We start from the raw sequence: 26,315 nt of genomic DNA, 5'->3' as shown, positions 1-26,315 counted from the left end.
TTACGACAATTGCGAAAATTGCATTTCCAGTTAACTCCGGCGGAATGTCTGCAATTAGCACCAGGAGCAACTGTGCCTGCTGCGACCACACCAACCGCAGAACCGACGCGTATCGACGCTTTCCTCCCTCGAATGGATTTGGAAAAGCGTGTACCTGTTCCAGCACCTCCCCAAGCAGAATGCAATCCATTCATCGAAGTATTCATGGTGTGATGACGATTGTCCGATCAAGATTCATGCGATTCTCAGCAGGATTGAGTGAATCTTTTAGCCTCGCACGATAGTAACTGAACGGTTACGTTTATTTGCTGCTTGTAAAAGAAGGCAACGTATCGTCGTACACCTGTACGTGCGATAAGAAGAATCCTTGTCTTAAAACAGCTTCGAGGAAATTCGCGATACGAAGTCTCGAAAGGTATCCAACGTGACTGGATTCGCATCTTTTTCTTATCTTCGAAAGAAGCTCCCCCCATCTTTCACCCCGTAAATCTAACGTGTCGCAGGGTGGCACGTTCCTTTCTAGTCTAGAGACAGATGCAAGTCGTCGTAGCATAACGCAGTGACGTCGTTTCTTTCTCGTCGTTTGTTTCAGTTCCTCTGGAACAGGACGCGCACGGCACATTTTCTATTCTCCTCATCCCCCCGTGTTCCCCCTCTGGGCTTCTGTTCTGTCACCCCATCTTCACGTCTGTTTCTTTTTTCTCGCTTTATTCCATTCGCCGCTCTGTGATTAAGCATCAGGACGCTAGATGCATACGTTCCCGGGAGCGACGAACCGCGATCAGCTAGCATCGTCTGGTCGTGTCACTAATATACCGTGGCGTTCCAGAATAATTCACGTTTCGATCATTTTAAGTAGGCTCGCTGGGAATCAATGACCGCAACCGTATGGCTGATATTCGGAATTTGAGCAACGAATTGAACGCATGACGCGTTAGCATTCAATTCGTACGAAGATTGGCTCGCATTGGCACATTGTGGTTCCGAGTATCCGGCTATAGTATAATATTACGATCGAACGTGTTAACTACGATAATCTCTACTCTGGTTAATATAGCGAAAAAAGACGAAAAAGGAGAAGTAAAATCACCGGCGTGATATAGCGCTTTTATTTTTAGAGTTTTACTTAATTTAATATAAAGTTTTTAAATATGAAATTTATATATAATATATACCCTATATCGCGAATTTATCCGAACGAGATACGTTATCGTCGTTGGTTCGCCGTAAAGTTGTCAAGTTTTATTATTATCGAGTAAGTTATTCGACTCCAAAGTGTCGGTTCATGTTAGCTTCCGGCTCATCGGTTTGCCTGAATCGCTGTAGGAGACTACGATTCGCGCGATAACGACGATCTAACGATACTTTGTCATCGGATCGCGCCACGAATGCTGCAAACATTTCGCGAACCTTTTCCTTTAAGATATCGTCACCACCTCGAGCCAATTTTTATCATCGGTTTCTGCTTGTAATCGATCGTATCTGTTTGTAGTAAAGTACATACGTATAATTACGGTTCTTCTACAGTGACTGCTATATAATACATATGTTATTTAACATACACAAGTTATTTAACATTGGTAAACCAGGTCGAGAATGCTGATACCTGAGATTTTTATCGATCGCTCAATCACGTAATTAGTTTATATAATTTTTAAACGCTATTTTTCCCCAGTAAAGCGATACGTTTCAACATTTTTTCACCCCTTCCTCGTTGCAGTGTATTAGTTTAGAATTAGTTGCAACGTATAGCGGATCTTTCGAATAATTTTCTGCGCAAAAAGAAGTAAGCCTTGACGAGTTTTTTCAAATCTTATTAGAATCGATAGTGCAAATGTCATTGGCTTATATAATTACGCACGAGAGAGGGATGAATTATACATTCTTTGGATAAAAATTGAGTTGAGAACATGTCTCTGCAGTTTTGCAAATGTTCCTCTCTGTTCTTGTTCCTGCAAACCGCGCTCGTGTATAAAGGTGCAATTTTAGATATAAAGAGTGACGTTCGAAAAGCCAGGGTCGTTTTATCGCTAAAAGTTAAGCATCATAAAAAGTCGTCAAATATCTTACGAATAACATAATATATATACATTATATACGAATATATAGATATACATATTTTTCATAAATATTACACTACAGCTAAGTTTGAAACGAGCTTCGATAATAATCGATAATCGACGTGTAGTTGTAGTTGCCAAAAACTTCACCGTACATTCTGACTTAAAGAAACAAGAAATACCAACATATATAACATGAATATCTTTCTTTCAATTGAGTTTATATTTTTGCATCCGTGCGAGTTATAAAAATTGAAAGAACGCAAGATCGAAGACGAGAGAACAGGTTATATATGGATCGATCAATAATATCGAGACCTTTAACTAACATCGCCACCATCGAAACTCTCGATTCAAAGGTACCTGAAGTTGTCTGATCGTACGTACGCGCTAAAACTATTAGCAGAGCTATTAGTGACACGCGGTGTGTTGTATTTCGTTTAGCGATTCGTTTGGTCGCGATGAAAAGTGCAATGAAAAGTGACGAGGTGATTCGAAAATACTAGGGCTGCGAGTTAATATCGCCGGCTCGTAAGAATAAGTGTTTTAGGAATTAAGTTAAACTGTAAGAGATAAAAAAAACAGTGCTCCGATTTAACGAGCACCATGAACAAACCGCATTGTTGATTCTATTTCTCGTTACCGTAACGTGCTATGTCACACAATATTGGTGCAATAATTTTTCCCTTCTTCTTTGTTTCTTGCTGTGACATACGTTATAGGGACCAAAAACACTAGTTCCCCGTACTGAGAAATATCAGGTAAAGTACTATCATTGTTATTCGTATTAAATTAATTATTTCGAACAATGTACATCGATATTTTTCAAATTCGCAATGAATTATTTAACGATTTTGCTTCAGTTTATTTTCTACACAGATCGATGGTTATTTTACTTAATTAATTATTGTAGTTCCTGATCGTACGTCATATATGGATAGTTCCTACCGAACGGCGTTCTCCTGATTTCTAAGATGATTTCTCGTGTTAGATTTAAACAAAAAATTTTATCTCGAATTATGCTCACCCGATCTGAGAAACAGACTAGAACAAAATATTTAAATAATTCATGCAAATTTAATGGAATTATTCCGTAGACGGAAATTTTTAGCTATTCGATCTCGGCGTGACTCTCCTATCATGTTAGTATAATAGAAAATTGTATATACATACGTTTGTATGCCTATCTTATAATAAGATTCAGCATATTTAAATGAAAAAAAAAAAAAAAAAAAAAAATCGCGTCTAGAAGACGCTGAGCAAGTAAAGCCGTTTATATTTATGTGACCCACTTCTTGACCGCACAAAGAGCTTTTTAAGGAAAAAAATTAAAAAAAGATATATATATATATATGAGAAGCTTTCGTCTACTGTAAACACAGGCGAACTTCTGTCACCGATTGATCGTTTCTGCAGTCTGAAAAAACGGCTACGACGAATAGTAATCTGATCCCGATATTTAATAATGTTATTAACGATATTAATATTAATATATTCAATAATTGTTTTAAAATAGTCTTCCATAATTTATTCGTCAACCCTTTCATTATATCGTGTAATATATTGTATACACAGTCCAAGATATCTATTTAATTGTAACGTATATAAAAAAAAAGTAAAATCCATTCTTTTTGTTTCGATTTTTCTTATAATGTGATAATAAAACCATTTAATCGAATGCATCTTGTTTATTAGTACTGTCGTGACCAATCTTCAATATACAAATTATTAAATTACAAATATTTTATAATTTAAACGAACGTACTATTACTTCCTGAAAAAGTGCGTCAAAAATATTTTGCACGTAAATCGACGCTTATTCTTGCTTCCTTAAATAATGTCTTAATCTTTCTTCTTTGGAAGAATAAAGTTACATAGTACACCTTTGTTTGTTGAGCTACTATTCACCGATAAAACTTATACGTAAAATCTCTATGATTCTCTTACAATTAACGATATAAAAAAATACGAATAACGGAGTGTCCTAAGTCGATTCAGTGAAAGACATCTTTTGTGCGATGTCTGTTGTATTTATATATTATATATATACGCCAAATAAGGCACGGCTATAATGATCTTACGCGTACGGACGGATAATCTGTTGCTCGATAAAATTCTTACGAAGGCGTTTGGTGAGATCACCTACACTATAAGGAAAACTATATCTATTAAATGATTCTCGTGTTGATTAAAAACGTATATATGTATAGATGTAGTATTCCTTAATGTATAACTCGCTTATGCGATAAGAACCATCAGTACATTAACGAGACTAAAACGCAATTTATACTCGGACGAGTTATCTATCACAACGTCGGCACGTGAGTTCCTCTCATCGTGCTAATATAATAAAGTATAGTCTCTTCAACGTGTTTGGCAGTGTAATACCATGCATTTGTGACGTGTTTTCATATTTTTCACTTTTGCGTCGCGTTTCCCAATCTTAGTGTAATTCCAAAGAGAAGTATTATAGAAACTATTTTACATGTGCGCTTCGCGTGCCTTTAGATGACTCTTTAAATTATCCCAATAGCGAACTATCGCTCATATCGTTGTATCATTCGCTCTTTGTACACGATGTATAATAAAACGTTTCATTTTAGTCATTACATTAGTGAATATACTATGCATTACGTACTACGTAATTAGGTACAACTTGGGATTGTGCGCAAGTGCATCTTGTATAAAATGTAAAACAAGCTCCTTCTTATTCATCCGTTAACATCTATTAAATTAAGAGCCACCCGAATACTGAGATCTCAGCTACAAGAAGATAGCAGACGTAAAATATTTTTCTTCGAAAAAATGACAGCGTTCTGCCGTGTCTTTCTTCTTGAGTTCAAATAGCTTAAGTATTAAATTCGGTGGGCTGAGTAATAATAATCAATTTCCACCTAGAAGTCCTTTCTTCGTGTTTCACGTGATAAAAATTATACTCTGCCAGCGGATACATTCCTGGCAGTATTCCTTTTTAACATTTACAATACCTACATAATTCAACGAACGAAGCAATTTCACTTCCCATTAACAATTTACATTGCCGTTTCCAAGGGCTGACTTTTGCTTCGCGCCCCAGCTGACAGTTGCGTCAATTCCGTCGGCTCGTTTGCCAAAAACACATCCAAATTAGTCTCCAGCAAGGCTTCGCTTTTCGAACGTAAAGGCTTTTCTTCTCCTGTATCCAAATTAGTTTCTAACAATGCTTCGCTTCGAGGCCTCTCTTCGTGATAATGATAAGGATGAGGCGGTATCGGAGGATTAAAGTTTGGAGCATACTCTGGTACAGGCTCCGATATCTGACTCGGTGTGAACGTTGCGTTATCGTAACTGCGTTTTGAATCGTAATCCATTGTACTGTATGACGCTGATCCGTCGATATCGCGTTTCAATTCGCTGATAGAGTCGGTCAAGGCAAGACTCGAATTTAGTGGAAGGGTAGAGGTATTATGAAGGTAAGAACTCTCATTGGTAGCATCGACGACTGGAGTTTCATCAGCGGTGGTTTCTGTGATGGATTCAACGGGCCAGTCGTTGGTGGTTCTTGAAGCGAACGTGGAATGATTTCTAAAACCTTCGTTGCGATATGTCAAATCAAAGACCGGATTGTCCCCGCTTTGCGGAGCGCCGTACTTTTGAACAGCTCCTTTGAAATCGCTAGTGCTGGGGGAATATCTTGGATTATGCGCTTCGTACACATCGTAGCTTTGATTGTCTTCCATGGATGAGTTTAATTGAGATTTGTCCATTGAATCTATACTACCACCATTTAACATTCTTCTATAATCTAGCGATTTCGAGTTCAAAGTATCTGTAGAGTGTTTTGTCTGAAATGAATATTTGCGTAATGATAATTGTGCGCTACGACAGAGAGGTGGAAGAATTGCTTGAAACAGAAGAATATTTACCGCGATAGGTTTGCGTCTGTATGCCAGTTCAGTGAAACCAGAGGTGGAGCCGACTGATCGCAAAGAATGCAAAGATTGTCTGATTGAATTCCGTCTCTCTAGCCTTTCGAGGTTCCTCCTTTTTGACTTGGATATCCAGAGTGCGATAGCAGCCGTTAATAACGCTAGGGCTACGCCAGCTGCTCCTAACACAGCCACTGCAACTATGTCTTTTCTCCAAGATAGCGGATCGATATTTACTTTAGGATCTGGAATTAAAAAAAAAAAAAGATATATATATATATCCTTTTTCCTAGAATTATATGTATAGTAAAATTTACCGATTTCACAAATGAAAGGACTTGGCTGAGCACAGTAGTCAATTTCGATAGTCTGATATATGAAAGTGGTGCACTTATCCACACGATCTAATTGTTGTACCCAGGCACGATCGGAATAATCGTATCCAACTTGTTGTTTTCGCAGAAATTGCCAAACTTCCAGATAATTGCCCATAATGAACGGCATGGACGCGTTCACAGACTAACGGCATTGGAACAAATTTCATTAAACGAGCCTATAAATCAGGTAATTAGACATGCTAAGAGTTCCAGCGATCGATGACTCACTCTACAGAATTCTCGAGCGCTAAAAAAATCCATGGGAGCACCAATGTATATGTAGCATGTATCGCCCACTAAATCCCATGCTGGTGGACATTTGCCATTTAAGACTGACTGATTGCTCATATGGAAAGGTTGATAGTCAACTTGTAACAGCTCCGGAGAATCTCCCCTGTCTCTGATTCTACCAGCAACAGCTAGGGTTTCGTTATATCCCCACCAATTGTGTCGTGCATCTATATGGGACCTCCACATTTCTAACTGTCTGTATAATTAAAAATTATATGATTAACATTCTATGCATCTAGTTATAAAACGATATTTAGTATTACGCATACTGTGATCTATTCATCGTAAGCATTTCGTAATCGTTGTCTGGATTAAAGAAAACGTTATCCACGTATTGTTGGCCAGGGGTTCCTGCAACTATCGTGCTACGGCCATCACGGTCCACTGCGTAATTTCTGAAATAATTTTTCATAGAATTTACGAATGAAATTTTTTGTTGTTTGAAATATCGGATGTTGAAGAAGAGCCGCGTACTTATAGAAACCATTGTGAGATGTGCTTTGATAGATAGGTAAACGAACTCCCTCGAATCCAGAGATTTCCAAGAGATGCGCACCAAGATTGGCATGCAAATAATTCAGAGTCATATTGCTGACTACTTGTTTCAGGACAATGTTATTATCATAGAGAGCATTGTTCTTTGTAAAATAGTTTCTGAATATAATAACTTCTTGATAGGGACTGCTTTGTCGACCTTCCACGTATCTGAAAAATATTCGATTAACCTTTCTGTTCGCTAGCGTCACTGGAGATGTTCCTTCTTACATACAGAGCAGGTTTGTTGAAATTTTCTGCAAAAAGATTATTATGAATCCATCCTTCCAATGAAGTGGCAGAGCCCCTGGAATCGGCTCGAATCGAAAGACCGCCTTGGTTTTGTCGAACAACGTTATTCTATGATATCGAACATAATATGTTTAAAAAGACACGCACATTTTAAGTAATCAAAAGATACTTTAACAAATATTGGAATGCTTACTCTGAAGTACAAAGATTGAGTATTTTGGACATCCAACCATACAGCTGACTTGCAGGTTGAAAAATTACCATACAGTTTCTCGCAATTATTCGTGAATTGATTACGTTCAAGGGTCATTATAGCATTCACTTCGCCAGCACTAGCGTATTTAATCGCTCCTTCGCGGCAGTTAGTTATCACAGAATAGGAAATGTTATGTTGCACATCACGATCTGAACAGTGAAAAAAAATATGTATATATATATATAGAAAGAAGAGTATGACATCGATATACCATATTCGAGTTACGTAATAATTTTCCTTACTGAATCCAATAGCAGAGATTGGTAGAGTGACTACTTCTGCAATAAATCCATGTACGTTGCTTGCACCATTGGCGAATAATCTTATACTAAGGCTTGGCCCCTGAGTTCTGAATAATTTCTTTTCATCGAGACTATTAGCTTCCAAGTGGCCTATCCTTTTGGCAGTGATATTATAAATGTCTCCATCGTATAAAGTAATGCTATCAGTTCGGCCCGGTTTTCCAGTGGAATTAAACAAATTAAATTGCAAAAGCCTAAAACGATGTAAATTAAATTTGATACAATTAAAGAAGGATAGATATTCTATTGGGAAAAGTGGATACCTAAATCCAAAAGGTTTCGCCCTGTAAGCACTGCGAAAGATCTTAACGCAATTCACAGGATGATTGTCGTATTTGTAATAAACTATAACTCGTTCCTCCAGTGTAATTTCTTTAGTAGTATCGCAAATATCGATCATGCTGAACAAATGATAAGGAATACTAAGATCTTTAATTGGAGTAAACGAACTTTCATCCGCTTCGCGTCCTTCGCCCGTTATTGACAGTAAATTCACGCCATTTCCAAGCACGTTGTCGATAACGTTGAATAATAATTCGACCTACAAGATTGACAAATGTATCGATAAAATAATAAAAAGACCTAGTCAATAATAAAAGAGCAACATTATCCGATACGAACTGTATGGGTCGGCGATATCACGTTAATGCCGTGATAAGCGCTATGAGTTATGTTAACGTGCGTTATCGTCGGAGATTTCATAATCGTTTGCAGGGCAGCTGATTTCTCAAAATGCAAAATACCAGCACCGACGATCTTAATGTATCTTAACACCGACTCGACGCGTCTTACTGTTTCGTGAGTCACGACATCGTGAATACGATGCTCGTACAAGTGACGCTCGAATTCGCTGTTGGCAATCCGTATTCCGCCCCAATAGTCATGCGAATCGTCCAGATTACGTTTCCCACAATTTATGAAGACGAACTGACTGTCCCATGGGCATTCGTGCCGGTGCCCGTATAATTGGCCGTTCAGTCTAATTTGACAATCTTCCAATTTCACTTCTTTCCCGGTACACTGAAATATTATACATTAAAATATCCAGTATGTATGTATGTTAAGAAAAGAGAAGTACGAGATTAACGAATACAACACTCAAAACAGACAACGATCATCAAATCGCTTTAAACGGTGTACTTTTATTTACCTGCAATGGTTCAGGCCAAGACCAAACGCGTATTAAAGAACCAGGATGAAGTTCGTATCTACGATCATAGGATACATAGACATTAAGCGAGTCGTGGCCCAACTGTCGACAGGCTACTTGTGCGTTTCTTTCAGTAAATCTAGTGTCGCACAAGGGTATCCACTGTAAGGTTGTTCTATTGAAGAATTCCAAGAATCCTGTATGAATATAATAAAATGAATATCCCAGCTTGGATAAAAAAAAATGAATATATATTTATTGTATCAGTATATATGTTTAAAAAAGTTTTACCTTCGTTGTACAGGGACGAACATCGTCCATCTTTACAAAGACGGATAGTTTCATCCGACACGGAAATTATATTTCCACTTTTTCTTAACTTTGCGTTCGTAGAGTCACTAACGTCTTCGCGTTCCATCGGTTTCATTATTATCTCATGACCAGGTGCACCTACAGCTTTCAATGTACCAAGAACAAGAATCCCAACGTTGGGTGCAAATTCCATAACAACATCCGGATAAACGTGCAATGTGGCTTCTGGCATGATCGTGATATCAGATTTTACAACGTAAGGCTTGTCTCTGGAATGAATGGATAGATTTTCTACTATGCGTCCACCTAGATTATCTAGATCTATTTCCTTTCCGATCTGCCAGGATGCAGACACCGAAGAATCAAAAGAATCGCTGGTCAAGAAAGGTCGGTAGTTGGCAACTGCGTGATCATTCCAGTCATCAAAATCGAAAATACTTTGTCTGTGAATAACGAATATTTACATGAGATATAATGAGACGATTAAATTAATCATAGATTAACGTTTGTTATATGGATAAATTAATACCTGATTTTAGTATCGTTATCAGTTCCCCACCAATTCTCCGACACATCGACTTCATTGTTAATTTTAGCTGTTCTAATGCCAGCCAATAATTCATAGTCCAAAGAATTATCGCCAAATAAATTTCTGTTTATTTGCACTTTCTGTATACCATGAAACCCAACAACGTAACTAGGACTATCGTCTGTACGACGTGGTCCCATACTAGCTGGATCATAGGTATTTCGTTTGACTTCGTTGTTATAAAAACGCGCATCGACGTTTCCCAAAATTTCTGATTGGCTGTCTGCCTTGAATTCTACCATATAGCCTCCAGTATTGCTCTCGATATAATTGTTGTTAATCTGCATCTTTTTCTCCATTCCTTGAATGGAAATCAAACCAGTTTTACATTGATTTCCCTCGAATCTATTATTGGACATATTCAAGGTGGCATAGTGGCCGTCGACTACAAAGCCAAACTGCTCGTTGTTTCGCCAGGTATTGTTATCAAAATATAAAGTGTGCGTGAAATTCTCGTTATACTGCCACACATCAGGCAAAATCACTTCAAAGCCACCCCTTCTGTTTCTTTCGATCGTACTATCTTGCATTATCCAATGGAAAAGATTATTCGAATGTCTTGCATCGCGACTGAATTGGTATATCCCTTTGCCATTGTCTGTGATCAAGCTGTCGTTAATGTGAATCGCAATTTCAGACATATTCGTCTGGTAAATGTTCCAGTAAGGTGAATGTACGTAAATAGCTTGCTCCTGGTTGTGAGAAATCTCACAAGCGACCAATTGTATAGTTTCGTTTGCCTTTCGAAGAAAATGATCGCCAATTTCATCCAGATACCGATTGTAAAATGACGCGAGTATACCTTTCTTATTGTTCTTGATTTTGGACTTGGTTACTAGCAACTTTGGGATGGGGCCTCTTACGATTTTGTTTCGTACATCCTGTAAATGATACTTTATATATCCTCGATACTGTAAACGTTTGAATATTCTAATCCCCATACCTGTATCGGAGCTTGAAGAGCTGTGAGAACAACAACAGCCCCTCCAAGTGCGTTGGTGCCGCTATCGTATTCTAAAATCACAGCGTAAGAGGTCGATGTTGCAGGAAATATTGCCAAATCGCGTTTCAAGTTCCAACTTTCCCGACTAGGATCGACATATTGCGAATCATGTAGAACGATCTGTTCCGTACTACGATTTTCGATGGGATTTAAAAGTTGAATACCGATAACGTATCCTGGAGTGCACTGTAGAATCAGAGAAGTATTTTTTAATTATTTCTTTGCAAAAACAGAAAGGAACGTCAATTCTTTCGATACGCTTACTTTAATGGCAATACGTTGTCGAATAGGATCACCGGTAACTTTGACAGTTATCATATATTTAGTTTCCTCGTTAGACAATTCAATGTCTCTCATGTTATACGGTATGACTACTGGATTATACGACGAATCAATTAAATCCGGCATACGTAGGAACCACCCAGCGAATTCTCTTTGTTGAACTGCAGAAAGGGCAGGATTGTGCCTTATCCCCGCGACTTTATTGTTCTCAATCCGAGAATTGACGATTTCCATTCCCAATTGTTTGAAACTGATCCCACTGCCCCCGTTTTGCGAGAAATCGCTGTTCTTCACAGTGTTTACAGCATCCACCGAGTATATATCCGAATATAAAATTCCTAGACCGTCTTGCAGATTGTCAATTATTCTAACACTGTCCAACGAATGTCTTGCGAAATCAATTTGAAGAGCTGTGCAAATTTAACCATCCTTTATGATCGTATTTTGGAAAAATTAAAAAAAAATGTTTAAATGGTTATTATAAGACGTACCTGGCTTGAAGGAATTTGTCGTGTAGTCGAGCAGACCTGCTTTTTCTATCGTTACAAATTGAAGATCGCTTCTCAGGGCTAACGGTCCCAGTCGAAGACCCGCCCACGCAGCTTCTGAACATCTAACACCCACGTCGTTCTCGTGAGTGCAAGAATTCTCAAAATTCTGCTCTGTTTCTGCTTTACACTTCGATATATCGTTATCGTCCACGGTACATCTAACGTTACTTAAAATAATGTCTTCGTTGATACCAGCGTTTGGAATTTGTGAACGTTCCAGCAGCCAATTGTCTGGATCTAAAGTGAGACCTAATTGGTGACATACTAGAGCCGCGTCTCGGATTGTCCAACCGTAATTGCATACTGTTCCCCATTTTTCTCCTACTTTTACCTGTTAAGCATACGTAAGAATTCCATAGTGCAATTCAAAATTGTACAATTCTTTTCTTTTTTCTTGATTTTATAATTTTACGTCAATTTCCTAATGATTATAATTCCATTTGATTCAGTGTTTAGTCAGCAATGGTAAATAATTTTACCTGCAATCTTCCTTCAAGATTCGTCTTTCCTCCAAGAAGCCTCACGGGCACGGACTCCGCTTCATTTAGTCCACTAAATGCTTGGCTCGTAAGAGTCTCGTTGTCCGAATCCATAAGAAGTTCTTCTTTCAAAGTGAACAGGATATCGCTTGGCCTTATCCCACGAGCGTCTAACGTTCCAGCAACCATCATTCCCACAGCTGGTGGGAAACGCAAAGTGACCCCAGGGTGCAGAATCAATTTTCCACCTGGTCGCACGTTGATATCCCTCTCAACGATGTATTCCCCAGAGTTTAAAAATTCGCGACCATCCACTTCACCACCGACCAAGTTTGTACCGGGTGTAACGAATCGTGGAACAAATGTTGGATTTGAGATGATTGTGTTGGCCCCTGGATTGCTGCTATGTAACAAGTACGGCAAGTATTCGATCTTGGCGAGATTGTATCTGTCTTTTCTAAAATGAAAACAGTACGTTAAAAAGTTTATAAAATTGGACCGTCGTAAAGTTTATAAAACAAATGTAAAATTAAACAGTACAAACCTATGGAATAATCTTTCGAATATCTTATTCTCTTCGGCAAATCCAAGCCAATTATAAGTACAATTTATAATCTTACTCTGATCTTCTAAATGAGAGCCAATTTCGTATCGTGATTCGGGATTATGTAAAATATTACGGAAAACCTCGACGTTGCTCGATGAAACAACGACTACAGCCGCGACTCTGGAACGCGGAATTAATCTGGATCTCACAGTATTCCTACTGTCGAACAGCTCTCGGACACGATTGTCACGCAAAAAATTTCTAGTGAACAATAATCTCTGTACATCGCTGTAGGGTGAAAGACCGATGCTGACTACAAAGGCACCACGATTATTGTAAAATTCGTTGTGTCTGACAACGATGTCCGCGGGCAAGATGTTAAATTCCTCATAGAGAGGATTCTTGATTAGTATACAACCACTAGACTGCTCTCTGAAATAATTGTATTCTATCGTTGCTTTTAAATTGAGAGCAGGACTCAATTTGATCCCAAATTTTGTATTCTGTACGAAAGAATTGTGGCCAATTTGAAGTTTCAATAATCCTTCGTCGTGTCTCCAACTAGATCCTATTTGCACCGCAGTCTCAGAACTACTATTGAACCAATTACCCGTCACGTTCACGTACGAATTGCCGGTTGCATTACCAACCTATAAATAATACGAACGTTAACTGTGATTTTTTTTTTTAATCGACTTTGTCTTTTTCGTAGGTTCATGCAGCCATCCACATTAATGGAATTGCTATTCTTCGAATTATAAAAGGAGCTTCGATAAAAATCTACTTCTGCTAATTCATTTTTCTTAGAATATACTCACTAGGATGCCAATATCTTTGTTGCGAAATATCTGCGAATATTCGACTACGGTAGTCTGATTAAAATAGACGTATTCGGTAGTGGAACTGTCGTTAAACCACGCTGCAAAACCGTAGCCCTGATTGGAGGAAATACTTGTCCGAGACACATTGCGATTTCCTCCGGTAAGGGTAATGTTCACGCCGTCTCCCGTATTAAAAGATATGCGACTGCTCGTAATATTCACATCCGCAGCGCCGCCCAACACATGCACGCCGGCTAGATATTTATTGCTGGATACAGAGGTTTCGTGGACGTGCAAGGCTGATCGTAGTTTCTCTACCGCGATTCCTCTTCCATTGTTACCGGCTACGATACTTCCAGTCACGTTTAGATCGTAGGTCTTTTCTGGAATAGAATCGGAGATACAGAGATTAGAGGTGGAAAGATTAGAAATATAGAAAGTTAAGATGAAATTTAAGTGATTTGCGAGCTTACTATAACCAGAAGACAGTCGCACGAAAACGATAGTATTCGTACGTGGTTCGGCGACGAATTTTACATACAAATTCTGTCGAGTTGTAGCCACACTCTGAGGTAACGTGTCATTTTTTACTCTCACTCTAGCTAGCAATTTTTCCGCTTCGCCTATACCATCGTATACTTCTATCATAGCACTGTTATTTCTGTCAGTCTTCATTTGCAAAAAGTGCATAGTCAACACGTGTCCTGGTCTTGTGAAGATGTGCTAAAATTAACATTACACCAGACATGACACTCTCTTCGTATCTTCTATGACTATTTGTACGATAATTTATAAATTCGTTTACTTGTGGGCAACGTTTTATGTTAGGTGCATATTTGCTCTGTTCCATGGATATAATAACAGGAAACGTTTGACTGGCCGTAGTTGGAAATGTACACAAATCGAACACCTCTGTACGATCTAATTTGTCATCGGGTCGTTCGTCGAAATGAACGTATTTGATTCCATCGGCTCCGTTATCTAATATACTGCAATCATTGATGCGTGCCATTCCCGACGAACTATTCACGTAAATTCCATATCCTACGAATGTAATCGTTGATTAGTAATATAAAAATTAACGACCAAGTGGAATTCGAATAGTTCTATCGGACGAGACTAGGAATAACGTTACCTCTGTTGTTTTGAATGGTACTATTGTTGATTATGACAGGGCCATCCGGCGTAGTGACATTAATGCCGGTAAAGGCAGCATGAATAACCGAAATCGAATCCATTTGCGGTGGAACACCCTCGACATCGATCGCTGCCGTAACATTATATTCCCGACCTGTTCCTGCATGCCTTTTAAACAGAAACAACGTTACTAAATGTCGTTCATTAGCTTCGATCGTCGAGACATAACGCTCGTCTCCGATATTCAATTTTAGAGAAATCGTGATCGATCCAACAGATTTTCATAATTCGCGGTACGATCACCAATCTCTGTTTCCTAGCATCGTCCAATTTTAAGGCCATATAATTAGCTATAATTCAAAGGCCAAAATTCATCTGAATTTGTTTTCCAAATTTCGAGCTATGAAAACGATCTACATTTTACTTAATTAGTACGACTAAACTATGAAACGCTTACTCGATCACAACGTTCCGTAGAATCGACTTCGATCTCCGCACGTAAAGCGTATTTTCTTGGATCAGTGGTCGATCGTACAACGCTTCTTCGAAACGAATGCCTCTCCAATGTTTAATCGCTTTCGTGGCTCCATCGTGGCGCGGTAAACACGATATTCCAAGATCGGGATGATAATCTGAAAATCGTACGGTGTTGGTGATCTTTCACGGACGCTACAACTACGTGTACGTTTACAGGTTCGGTTAAAACTGTACCACAAACACCGCCACCGAGCTGCCTTTCGGACCATCTCTCGCAGCTTGTTAAAGAGGACTCGGTGCCTCTGCAACCTGGTTGTTCGTAAAGCAATCGTGGCTTCGCTGGCCATTGTCTATCCATCCACGACCACCATCTTCCACCTTGGAAACCAAGCTGCCTGCATGCTGTTTCCAGATCAGCCCTTGTCCAGCTACGCATTAACGTATCAATTTAATTAACGTGCTAAGAAGGCATAGGATATATAAATGCTACGCGAATTACGTTTACGCAAACTGAGTTTACTTACTTTCGCGAATTCGTGCACACAGCTCTCCAGTCGCCACGATGTAAAAGTTCTAATCTACCTTCGTACGGAGTTGGTCCATCGACCAGTCGTATCGAAGGCGGTGCTTCGATAGGATGAACTTGATTATTCGCTTCTACTCCGGTTAATAAAATTGGAGCTTGTGGTTCACCCTTAATCACAAATCATACACGAACTATGAATAAGTATCGATCGAATTGATATTTACACGTACAACGTATCGGTACGGTATTTAAGGCCCGATATCGAGTACTTTAAATTTGCAATTCGCTACGACTTTGGCTGTACGATGTTTGATTAATATTCTACGTTCGATATTCGACGTCGAGTACGGTGGAACATCGTTTACCCCCTTTAAGTCCCTACTACCCTTACGATTCGTGTAATAAGGATTCCTCCTAGTAGCTATCGCTCTTCGTTCGAATTTCTATAAATGCATTTCTTAGAATTCGCTGATACACCACGTTCGCTATGCCACGCGGTATTTAACATTCGACGTTAATGGTAATCTCGGTAATTTTAATGGTAATCTTCTCTTGGTAATTTTATTTGTTAGACGATCGACTGGCGAAACTTTTCAAATTCTCCGTTCCAACAAGTATTGGGATGACAAATGGGTGAAGATTCTGTCAGAGATAGATAGAGAGAAGCCTCGTAGCCTTCGCTATAGTCGTGGATCGTAGACTACAAATAAATGTCCATTCTCTGAGCAATTAATCACAAAGTTACGAGTTGATACGTAGTCGAGAATGGTTGGTGCACGCGCACAAGGTGAAGGGAAGGTCTCGTCTGAGTTGGAACGTAAGAGGATTAGCGAGGTCGTAGGTTAACAGTTCAGGCCAAGAACCGCTGTTTGATCCGTGACCTAAGACGCGTCGCGTGGTGGAGGCGGCATAGCGTACAGAGTTGATTCGCTCGTCCGTGCTTTTTTCACATCGTGTGCTCGCCATTCCGTGTCTCGTTCTTTGATCGACCTATTAGAGCTACCTCTTCCTCGCAACAGCTTTTGCCGGCTGCCCTCGCGGAACCGCCACGATCAGAAATCCGATGTAAATGGATTACTTCCACTCGTTTTCTCTTAACCCCGGTTAGAGAGCCTCGTTTCTACATGGCCGGTGAACAACTCCACCTACCAGCCTTTGAATGCCTATCGGATGTTCGTCACGCGAGTCTACGCTATAATTAGAAACGGCGACAATTTTCTCCACTTTCGGTGTAATCCTTCGTGCACGAAAAAATATAGAATTTAATTTGGAATGATATTTTTTTATTATTAAATATAGAATTTAGTTTAATGTACGAAGGTTCCCCATATATCCCAACGGTGTTTCGCGTCAGAGTGTTTAGGTAACAGATTTTAGAGGCGATAGACGTCTATGAACGAAGTAGCAAATTAGCTGTCTTAAATAAATACACCTGGAACAACGTGGAAAAAGATAAAGGACTAATGCGGAAAATCAGCTAAAAGCGGACAGTAGACGAATCCTTGGGAAAGATAAGACAGAAACATGGAATAAAATCTTGATTTCAGCCAGTTGAGAGAAATTGAAAGATACAACAATCCATAGAATGCGTATAATATGTAAAAGTATATCTGATACATCCAATAAAAATAACAAGTGACAACGTAATATTTTTGTAGGAATGAATCAAACCCGGCGTCGAGTTTCTAAACAATTGTATACTCTATATAAAAAGCTACAATTTCAAATTCTATGTATCAATATAAAACGCAAATAGCGTAAACTGTAATTCGGCTTTTTCGCATTAGGAAAGAAATTTGAAACAGCAGGGACTTCTCTACTAGAAATTGTTTGAACGTGAACTTTTTAAGATATCTTTTAATGCAAATCATTGGTGGTCCTTGCATCGAGCCATCATGGGCGCAAAATATCCAAAACGTAGTTTATAACGCTCAATAGGTAAACCCAAATTTCTGTCTGTTTTAATCGTATTTTTTCTTTTTCTTTTTTTTTCGAAAGTATGAATTCGCATAAAAATTCGCAGTCTGGCAGTAGATCCGTATAGGTATTAAATATTTATCTCATAGAACTAATTTCAGTGTCTACCGAAACCATCCTCGAAGCCCTATCTAGATGCTTATCTCTCGAAAAAGACAAAAAATTCAAAAAGAAGATAAGATACCTAATCAGATTGGAAACGAGTCTCTTTCAACGGGAAAGTATTCGTTCCCGGACTACCGGAATATTAATAATATCCATTCTGTGCAACAGCCTGTGTACGCATATTCCCAACGAGTGGTCACAACGAGCTCGATCTGTGCGTTGCCGCTACGTGATGCGAATAAACTAACAATCAGCTCAGCTCGCGTGTTTCTGGAATTTCCGGTCATTCAGAGTCCTTTGACAGAGACATTCTATCCCCTCGTCTCGATTCCCTTTTCCGTGCTTTTTTCTTTCACCGAAAGCTAGCTTCGCCGCAGTTTTCGTATTTTTTGCCTTCCAATATCACTCTAGTTGGTGGCAATCAAGCAGATTTTTAATATTCTAAGAGAAACTGTCGTAGTTTCTTTAAACTTAGCTTGAACTAACGTTAAACTATGCCCAGTATATTAAAAAAAAAAAAAAAAATAATTACAAGATTCTTAATTTTCTTTCGCATCGGTCAATTTTCCTTTCAAAGTTCTTAGATATAATATTATATTCAATAATTTGAAAGTACACGATAAGAAATAAATTTAAATAAATTTCAAATAAATTTAGATCTGAAATAAACGAAAGAATATCGAGAAGAAGTTTGGATATGTCTGACTGTGAATCGATATCGTGCTCCTCTTCTACGATCCGTTCGGTTTTGCAAGTTTTAACTTTACTTTCACGTTTGTCCCCCGGAACGACGAACAGTTACACCGTTAATTATTCCTCGTTATTTGTAAATCGTGAAACCTTCTACCGACAACCGTTGCGCTTCCGGAAAGGAGCCAAAAGAAGCAACGTTCGAACGAACCGGAGCTAAGTAGCGCGTAACAAGAGGCGAAACGATCTTAAGGGGTATTCGAGAGTCAAGCGGGTTCTAATTGTACCGGAAAGACAAATTTAAAGCTTATACGTATAGAATTACCACGGGAACGGTTATTCCTCGGGGATAAGATTTCCTTATACGAAGGCGTATAATGCAACTCTTAAAAGAAAAATCGACATGTCTCGTATTACCGATTGCCAATCTATCAGACGTAATAAATTCTTCATTCAGGGATCTCTATATTTTTACGCGTTGTTTCGTTTCCGTTACGTCGGGTGTGTTATATCTGCAGATTTTCTCTATTTTTCGTTTCTATATAACCGTCTTTGTCGATTCCTCTTTTGATTCCATAATAATAATAGCAATTGTAGTAGTTTACGAATAGAAGACTTCACGATGGATTAACGATACTTTCCATTAAACGTTAAGAGTAGTAAATTAATTCTTACAATTTGTCTACAAGTGTTACGCAATTCGCGGTGAAGATCAAAGTCTGAAAAAGACAAAAATCTTTTTAGCAAAGTTTATATCGCTTTAATTTATGAAAGTAAAAGATATAATTCTATGTTTCGTTTTTTAAAAAAATCGATAGACAAAGATATCGTACGATTATTTAATAAAAGAGATACGTAAAAATGAATAACTAGCGTTTACGTGGTATACGTCTTCTGTGAATCTGAATCATCGGTATGTAGGCTGATGTATGAAAAACGTAGCTGTAGCTTCTTATCGCTTATCAATTCCATAGTATCGATTCCGAGTAACTTTACGTTTATCTTGGTTTAGTCAGGGAATGTTACAATCACGAAGAAACATTATTATTGAGAGAGAGAGAGAGAGAGAGAGAGAGAGAGAGAGAGAGAGAAAAGCAGGGTACCAATTACAAGAATAAGTTCTCAGAGGATCGTAAAGACGGGCTTTCTTGCTTGTTATGGCGAAATCTAACTGGAAGTATAGTCGTAAAATTTTCTGGGAATTTGAATTATTGCCATCCGTCACTTCTGGCATGTTCGTAACAACACCAGTAACACGTGCACAATCGTATGTCTAGATGAGTCACGTTCATTCAACGTTAGTTTATTCATATCTACATGAACGTTTAGAACGGTGGTTCGCGTTCTTATTTCTAATTAATTCATTTTTTTTTTTTTTTTTTTTTGTAATCTCTGCAATTTATTCGCTTAAGTTACCTTATAACACTTCCCTCCTTTCCTTTTCTCGCGGAAATTTATTCCGTTCTGTCGGTAACTTTTATATGAAGATTGTTAATCGGCAAACGTCGATGTTTATCCTACTATCCAAGTATTTTTATTATACTCCCTTACATTTTCTAAAATATTTTATTCGTATCTCAACAAGATTTGCATTTCAATAAGATCGAAACGAATAATCACGCGTACCAAGAGGAAATTTGTTCATATTTCGTCCAAAGTACGCGAGGAAATATCTTTTAATGCTAGAAAAATATAACTGGGACGAAAATGGCCGAATGAACGTAGCAGGGATAAACTTAGTATTGTACCGTTTTTTTAAGTATTACCTTTGCAGTTATGATACCACGAACCGTGATTCCGATCATGGGACCAAACCGGATCTCTACCCCCGGTTCTATCACTAGCTCGCCCTCGCGTTCCACGAACAAATCTTCGCGCACCAGATAAGGGCTCTTCGATCTTTCCAATAATCTCTGGCCTCGGACGATATGACCACCGTGCAACTCCGACAAACCACCATTGGCATTGCTATTGCTCGCGTTGATGAAAGTTGGCTCGGTATAATAAATAGAAGATTGATCGTAGCCTTCGTCCGACTGTCCGTAAACAGTCAGAAATGTCAGTAGCAAACACAGAATACGCATTTTCTTTCGCGTATGCACTTTCAGGAGTCTTTCTTTTTAATTATAATTTGAATTTTTTTTTTTAAACGATACTTTACTTATAATTTCACTTTGTAATAGTCACTATCGCTAATTTTATGAACGACAGCAGTTCCTGAACTTCTATACTCTTCGGTGTTTCGTTTAGAAACTTCGTTACACCTTGATGACACTTGTTGCGACATTTCGATAAATAAACATGCCCCGGTTTTTAAAAAGAGATTACGATATACATATATATTTATCGAATAGAATAATACGCTATTCCCAAAGAATATAGGAATTTTCTACGTTTGGCACAGATTCCGTTTTATAGATGTTCGTTATTTATCACGATACTAGGATGCGTCACACGATGATTCGATCCATGTAACGCGTAATCAAATTCTACTATACTTTCACTGACCGTAGTCATTACGCCGATGCCGCCGTTGATTACTATCAATATGTCATTCTCGGCGTTCGTAAAGAGCCACGACAAGGTATTACTATGTATATTACATTATGTAAGATAAATTTCCAATTGTCACTACAATCGATCACGTTCTTCGGTTATTTGGAATCTTCTTACTCATTGTATATTTCGATGTTATAAATTATCTTTAAAATTCATTGACAGAATTGATTTAATTTCATGGAAATATATTTTAATTAAGTTCATCGAAATCACGGAGTTTCGACGGACGTGCTCAGCTGAGATCTGTAAATCACGATCGAAATCGAGCACTCCAATGCCGGAACCAGTACGCAAACTCAGAAAAGTGCACTGTATTTTAAATTCGAGCGTTAACCTTTCCTCTCTCGGCGTGCTCCTTCACGCGCGAGAGATCGGAGCTCGACTGTGGCGACTCGTTTCCATCGCTGCCGTTACTCTCCCTTCATCAAACTCTTCGCCAACCACGATCAGAAAGATGCCGTTCATTCTCACGCATCCGACCAATACGATGAGAAAATCTTTTCACCACTAAATCTTCGTATATCACTTTAAGTCACACTTCACACCATGTATTTCTTAATAGACTGCTACACGATGTACGTTCGAATTTCGTTACGCTCGAAAAAACAATCGTTCAATGGTATCGTAGGATTTTCTGTGATCTATAAGGTATATGTATAACGAAACGCATGTATGTCGCGGAAAGGAGTTTCGTTGCTACGAGATAATCACCTGGCGTCACGTTGGGCGCGGTTTGACTGGCTCTCGACTCGTTATATTCCTGCTGTCTTTCCAGTAATCGCGCCTTACCTCGCGTCGTTCACTAGGCCCACTGCCCACTACCATACTTACCATAAACCACTATAGTATTATTACTACTACCACCTACGAATGTTGGAAGGTAAAGCTTGTCACGTGACACGGTGCGGTATAATACGTCACGCAGGTTGTGAAACAGGTGAGTTACTCTTGGGAGAACCTGTCTTTGTCTATGGCGTTTCGTGACTTTAAGATCCACTTGGATTCGTTGTATCTATTATATTGCCTTATTTTCTATGAATTTCGAATTGTATAAAGTTACTCGTTTGAGAGGAAACGCGAGGAAAATATAATACATACGTATATTATTTTATTAACTCAAATATATAAATATACATAAATATACATAATATAATATATACATATTAGTTTGAATGGTAATATTCTTAATATCTACATAATATATTATGTAAGTTGTATGAATTATTCTGTATGAATTTTAATAGTATAAAGTTTGGCTATGTCAACATATATAATTTATCTAAGAAAAAGAGCAGAGTACGATATAACCACGTATTATTTTACTAACTTGGGTACATAAACACACGCCAATTTGCAAATACATTTCGATCGATAATATCGTTAATATCTGCATCATACGTTTTATTCTGCTAGCTACGAAATATTTTACTTAAATTTCTTAACTTTCTTTACTTTCATAAGTTCTTTCGTTCAAAGCTTCATGTACAAAATATCGATCGTTTGAAACGCGAAGCGCTCAAAAATTTTAACATTCCAGAGTATTATGTGAACTAACGCAGTTTACACGATGTTTCATATTACATTATTACTTATTAGATTAAGAAATTTAAAACACATGTATGTAATAAACATTTTCTTTAGATTACAAGTGAAAAGTTTTTGCAGATTTGCTACTCTTTCGAACGAACGATTTCGAAAGACGTAAAATGGCGAACGATGATCGTATGATGGCGCTACCTAACGGAGAGAGATGTCGCTCTGATAAACGTAATGCCACTACCAACAGCTGCACTGCGCTAACCTGTGATAGAGTGTAAACTGGTGCAGTGTAGCTTATTCCATTTTTTACCATTTATTATTGTATAGATATTAGTGTACAAACATGAGGTGATCATACTTAAGGCTAACTTAATAGCGAGGTGATTAGAGCTGGTTTTTAATTGTGATAAATATACGAAAATATCCTATCAAAATGACATCATTTTTAACTGATGTACTGATCACAGCGGGTATGTATACAAATTAATATATTCGAATGTAATTGATATTTTTCATTGAAGTATAAAATTTATCATAAAAACATCTAAATAAAAGATACGAAAATATTATTGATTCATATATTATCCTATGTGAATAGTTGTCTATTTTTTATTTACATTACTAAAATAAAGAACATGCCATTTACGAAAATTTCAAACGTGCCGTTTGCTCCTCCGAGCAGGAAAATTGGAAAAAGTTAATTTACATGAAAAGATATCAGAAATACAGGAAGAAATAACGAAATTAAAATACGATGTCAAAGATTTTATGGATGATAATTATGTCGAGTTTACGTCGAAACTCACGAAAGATCAGCATTTGGTATCGAAGGGAGAAAAATTACTCGAAGAAATGAATGCATTGCAAAAGAAGATAGATACTCAGGTACGATTAGTAAATGTAATCTTCAAAAGCTCTGTGTAAAGCATAAATAGTTTTATCATCGTTTATTCCAGGTTAAGATAGAATTATCTGGTTCTACGAAAGAATTAAAAACTCTCTCTCAAGCGTTAAAGGAGTCGAACATAATGTTACAACTTTCCAATCAACTCTTAACTCTACATGAATGCATAAAATCTGTAAAAAATTACCAAGAAGAAAAACGATACGTGGATGCGGCTGAAACATTATGCCACATGCAGACCATTTTATATAATCCGCAAACGGATTTACGCGATCTTGATATTTACACGGCGATCGAAGAAGAATATTTAAATCTGTATACTTCATTTTTGTCCGATACGTCAACGTTATTGCACGAGCGAATATGTTGGACTGGCGTCGACGATAAAGACGCAAAGACTGTAACATTGAACGTAAAAAATGAGGTGGACGATATGCAGGATTTAATTCAGGGTTTGCACCGTATCGATAATCTTTCGAGTCATCTGCATAAATTCTCAGTGACGCTTATGAATCACATGATTAGTCCGATTATCAATGATGATTGTTCTGTATATGTAATCGACGAAAAAGTGTTCACCGTCGAAATATTAAACAAAAAGAAATTACCCGGTTACAAAAGTGTACTCTACAATTTGGAATTATTGTTTAAGTTTCTTTATCAACATTTTCAATTTACAATACACGATGACCGAACATTCCTGAAAGAAATACAACCTCATCTGCTCGAACGATTATCAACATCGTTAAAGGATGATTGCATTTCGCGAATTACGCCAACATCGAGCGCCGACTTGAAAAATTTCACACCCATTGTTCAAGCCATCAATGATTTTCAGTATTTCTTGGTCAAAATTGGTAGGAAATTTGTAAGTTCTTTTTTATTTTTTTACTGTCAGGTATAATTATAACAATCAACATTTAATATTTTAGGTTTTATTACAAATGATCAACTCTTTTTATCAGAATATACGAAGAATATTGATAAGCTATTAATAAGAAAAATTTGTCAGGATTTATTAGCGAAAGCGCGAACCATTATGAAGAAAGATTTACATGATTGCATTACATACGAGCCGCAGGTAAGTTTATTTTGAGATATCGTAATATAATAGAATACAGTGTGACGTAAATTATATGTTTTTTATTGATGTTTTAGAAGCCACTTGAATTCCCAGAAGATACATACGATTATAACGAGATAAAGGCGTATAAAAAATTAAGTGACGATACGTTTCAGCTTCCTAAATGTCAAATAAGGTATTGAAATAATTCCCAAACTTTTCAATCAAGTTAAAAGAAGCTTATATTGGGAATTATATTTTAGCACCAGCGCGAGAGAAACATTAAATCTCGCGAGATATATCTTGGATGAAGCTTGTAATAGTTCGGATACCTGCGCTATGCAGCTATTTTATACTTGTAGAAATGTTTTTGAAATGTACGCAGGATTGGTACCTGAACACCACCGAAAATTTTTAGAAACAATACCGCAGCAAGTCGGTAAGAAACTAGTAATTTAATGTATAGTATATATAAATGAAAACAACCTTTTTCTTATAATATTAATGATTTATATTTGTATACTTTTTATGTAGCTATGTTTCATAACAATTGCATGTATCTCGCGCATCACCTGCTCACATTGGGACACGAGTATAGGGACAAATTACCAGAATCCTTGCATAATCTCAATTTAACTTTCGCGGATCAAGTATTAGTATTGAGAGATGTTGGATCATCCTGCTTTTTAGAGCACATGAAGTACCAACGAAATATTATTTTTGATATTCTCAAAGAATCTGGTTAGTACCTGTACAATAGTATCTATACATTTTTTTAAGTAACGAGTAATTTCAATGATTTATTTTAAAATAAGGTTTATCCGCTTTGGGTCAAACTTCCGAATTACATCCCAGTACTGAACGCGCAATGAGACAGTGCATTAGACAGCTGGAATTATTAAAAACAGTTTGGGTAGATGTGTTACCTGTGAATATTTACTGTAGAGCTGTAGGTTAGTGCATAATTTTTGTCTTCTATATTTCTTAGTATTTAGTTGATTAATAATTTAATAATATTTTAGGATGCATTATGAATTCAATGGTCGAAGACTTAATAATCAGAGTGATATCTGTTGAAGACATTCCCGCTGATGTTGCTACCGAATTGGTAACATTATTTAATATGATCGTTAAGCGTGCACCACAAATATTCCCGGTAAGTTTACGTCGAAAAGATATATAACTTAATATTTTAAAAACTTTTATTATGGATTAATTTATATAAAAAGGTTACATCAAAATTAATCTACTAAAATACTATTTCATTAGGAATTTCATAATGAAAAGTTCCTGTGAAATTAAACTGGAATGATATATCTTTCTGTCGATAATATTAAGAACAATGGTGTGCTTTCAGGTTCATCAAAAGATTCATCAACATGTTAGAAAGTGGGAGAAATTTTTAGAACTGATACAAGTTCTGGGTGCATCACTAAAAGAAATCGAAGTAAGATGGGATAACGGTAAAGGACCACTCGCGCGAGAATTTACAGCACCCCAGGTTAAACAATTAATTAGAGCGCTATTTCAAAATACCGAACGCAGATCAAATTTATTAGCTAGTATAAAATAATGCTAAGCTTAAAATTATGTATATAAGAAATAAACGATTTGCATTTATTAA

General features: G+C 37.5%; 3 protein-coding genes across 3 annotated transcripts in view; 2 read left to right on the top strand and 1 right to left on the bottom strand.

Moving 5' to 3' along the window:
• LOC126868014 (RNA-binding protein fusilli) overlaps positions 1-3,738 on the top strand; it is a 28,777-nt gene extending 25,039 nt beyond the window's left edge. Inside the window, exon 12 of the mRNA XM_050623145.1 lies at positions 31-3,738. Within this exon, the coding sequence (XP_050479102.1) occupies positions 31-213 (183 nt within the window). The 3' untranslated portion in view covers positions 214-3,738. The remainder of the gene's footprint in view (positions 1-30) is intronic.
• Positions 2,673-26,315, top strand: LOC126868017 (centromere/kinetochore protein zw10 homolog). Its single transcript, XM_050623152.1, has 11 exons — positions 2,673-2,821; positions 22,851-23,194; positions 23,407-23,609; positions 23,681-24,485; positions 24,561-24,709; positions 24,787-24,887; positions 24,955-25,130; positions 25,226-25,432; positions 25,507-25,644; positions 25,714-25,847; positions 26,049-26,315. The coding sequence occupies exons 2-11, from the start codon at positions 23,158-23,160 to the stop codon at positions 26,262-26,264; spliced, it is 2,166 nt and encodes a 721-aa protein (XP_050479109.1). The 5' UTR covers positions 2,673-2,821; positions 22,851-23,157; the 3' UTR covers positions 26,265-26,315.
• LOC126868009 (protein bark beetle) lies at positions 3,382-22,118 on the bottom strand. Its single transcript, XM_050623129.1, has 27 exons — positions 20,393-22,118; positions 15,853-16,022; positions 15,563-15,756; positions 15,309-15,483; positions 14,850-15,019; positions 14,520-14,758; positions 14,188-14,437; positions 13,712-14,097; positions 12,891-13,543; positions 12,347-12,803; positions 11,808-12,198; positions 11,299-11,726; positions 10,975-11,220; positions 9,972-10,912; positions 9,422-9,885; positions 9,131-9,327; positions 8,602-9,000; positions 8,244-8,521; positions 7,921-8,174; positions 7,616-7,827; positions 7,406-7,530; positions 7,111-7,341; positions 6,906-7,031; positions 6,574-6,832; positions 6,286-6,487; positions 5,966-6,213; positions 3,382-5,884 (listed from the first exon to the last, which is right to left on the bottom strand). Exons 1-27 carry the CDS (start codon positions 20,708-20,710, stop codon positions 5,093-5,095), a joined length of 8,805 nt encoding a protein of 2,934 aa, XP_050479086.1. The 5' UTR covers positions 20,711-22,118; the 3' UTR covers positions 3,382-5,092.

This window comes from Bombus huntii, chromosome 7 (assembly GCF_024542735.1).
Source record: "Bombus huntii isolate Logan2020A chromosome 7, iyBomHunt1.1, whole genome shotgun sequence".
NCBI classification, from domain to species: domain Eukaryota; kingdom Metazoa; phylum Arthropoda; class Insecta; order Hymenoptera; family Apidae; genus Bombus; species Bombus huntii.
The sequence above is the reverse complement of the archived record's forward strand: the minus strand, read 5'-3'. Positions and strand labels throughout refer to the sequence as shown.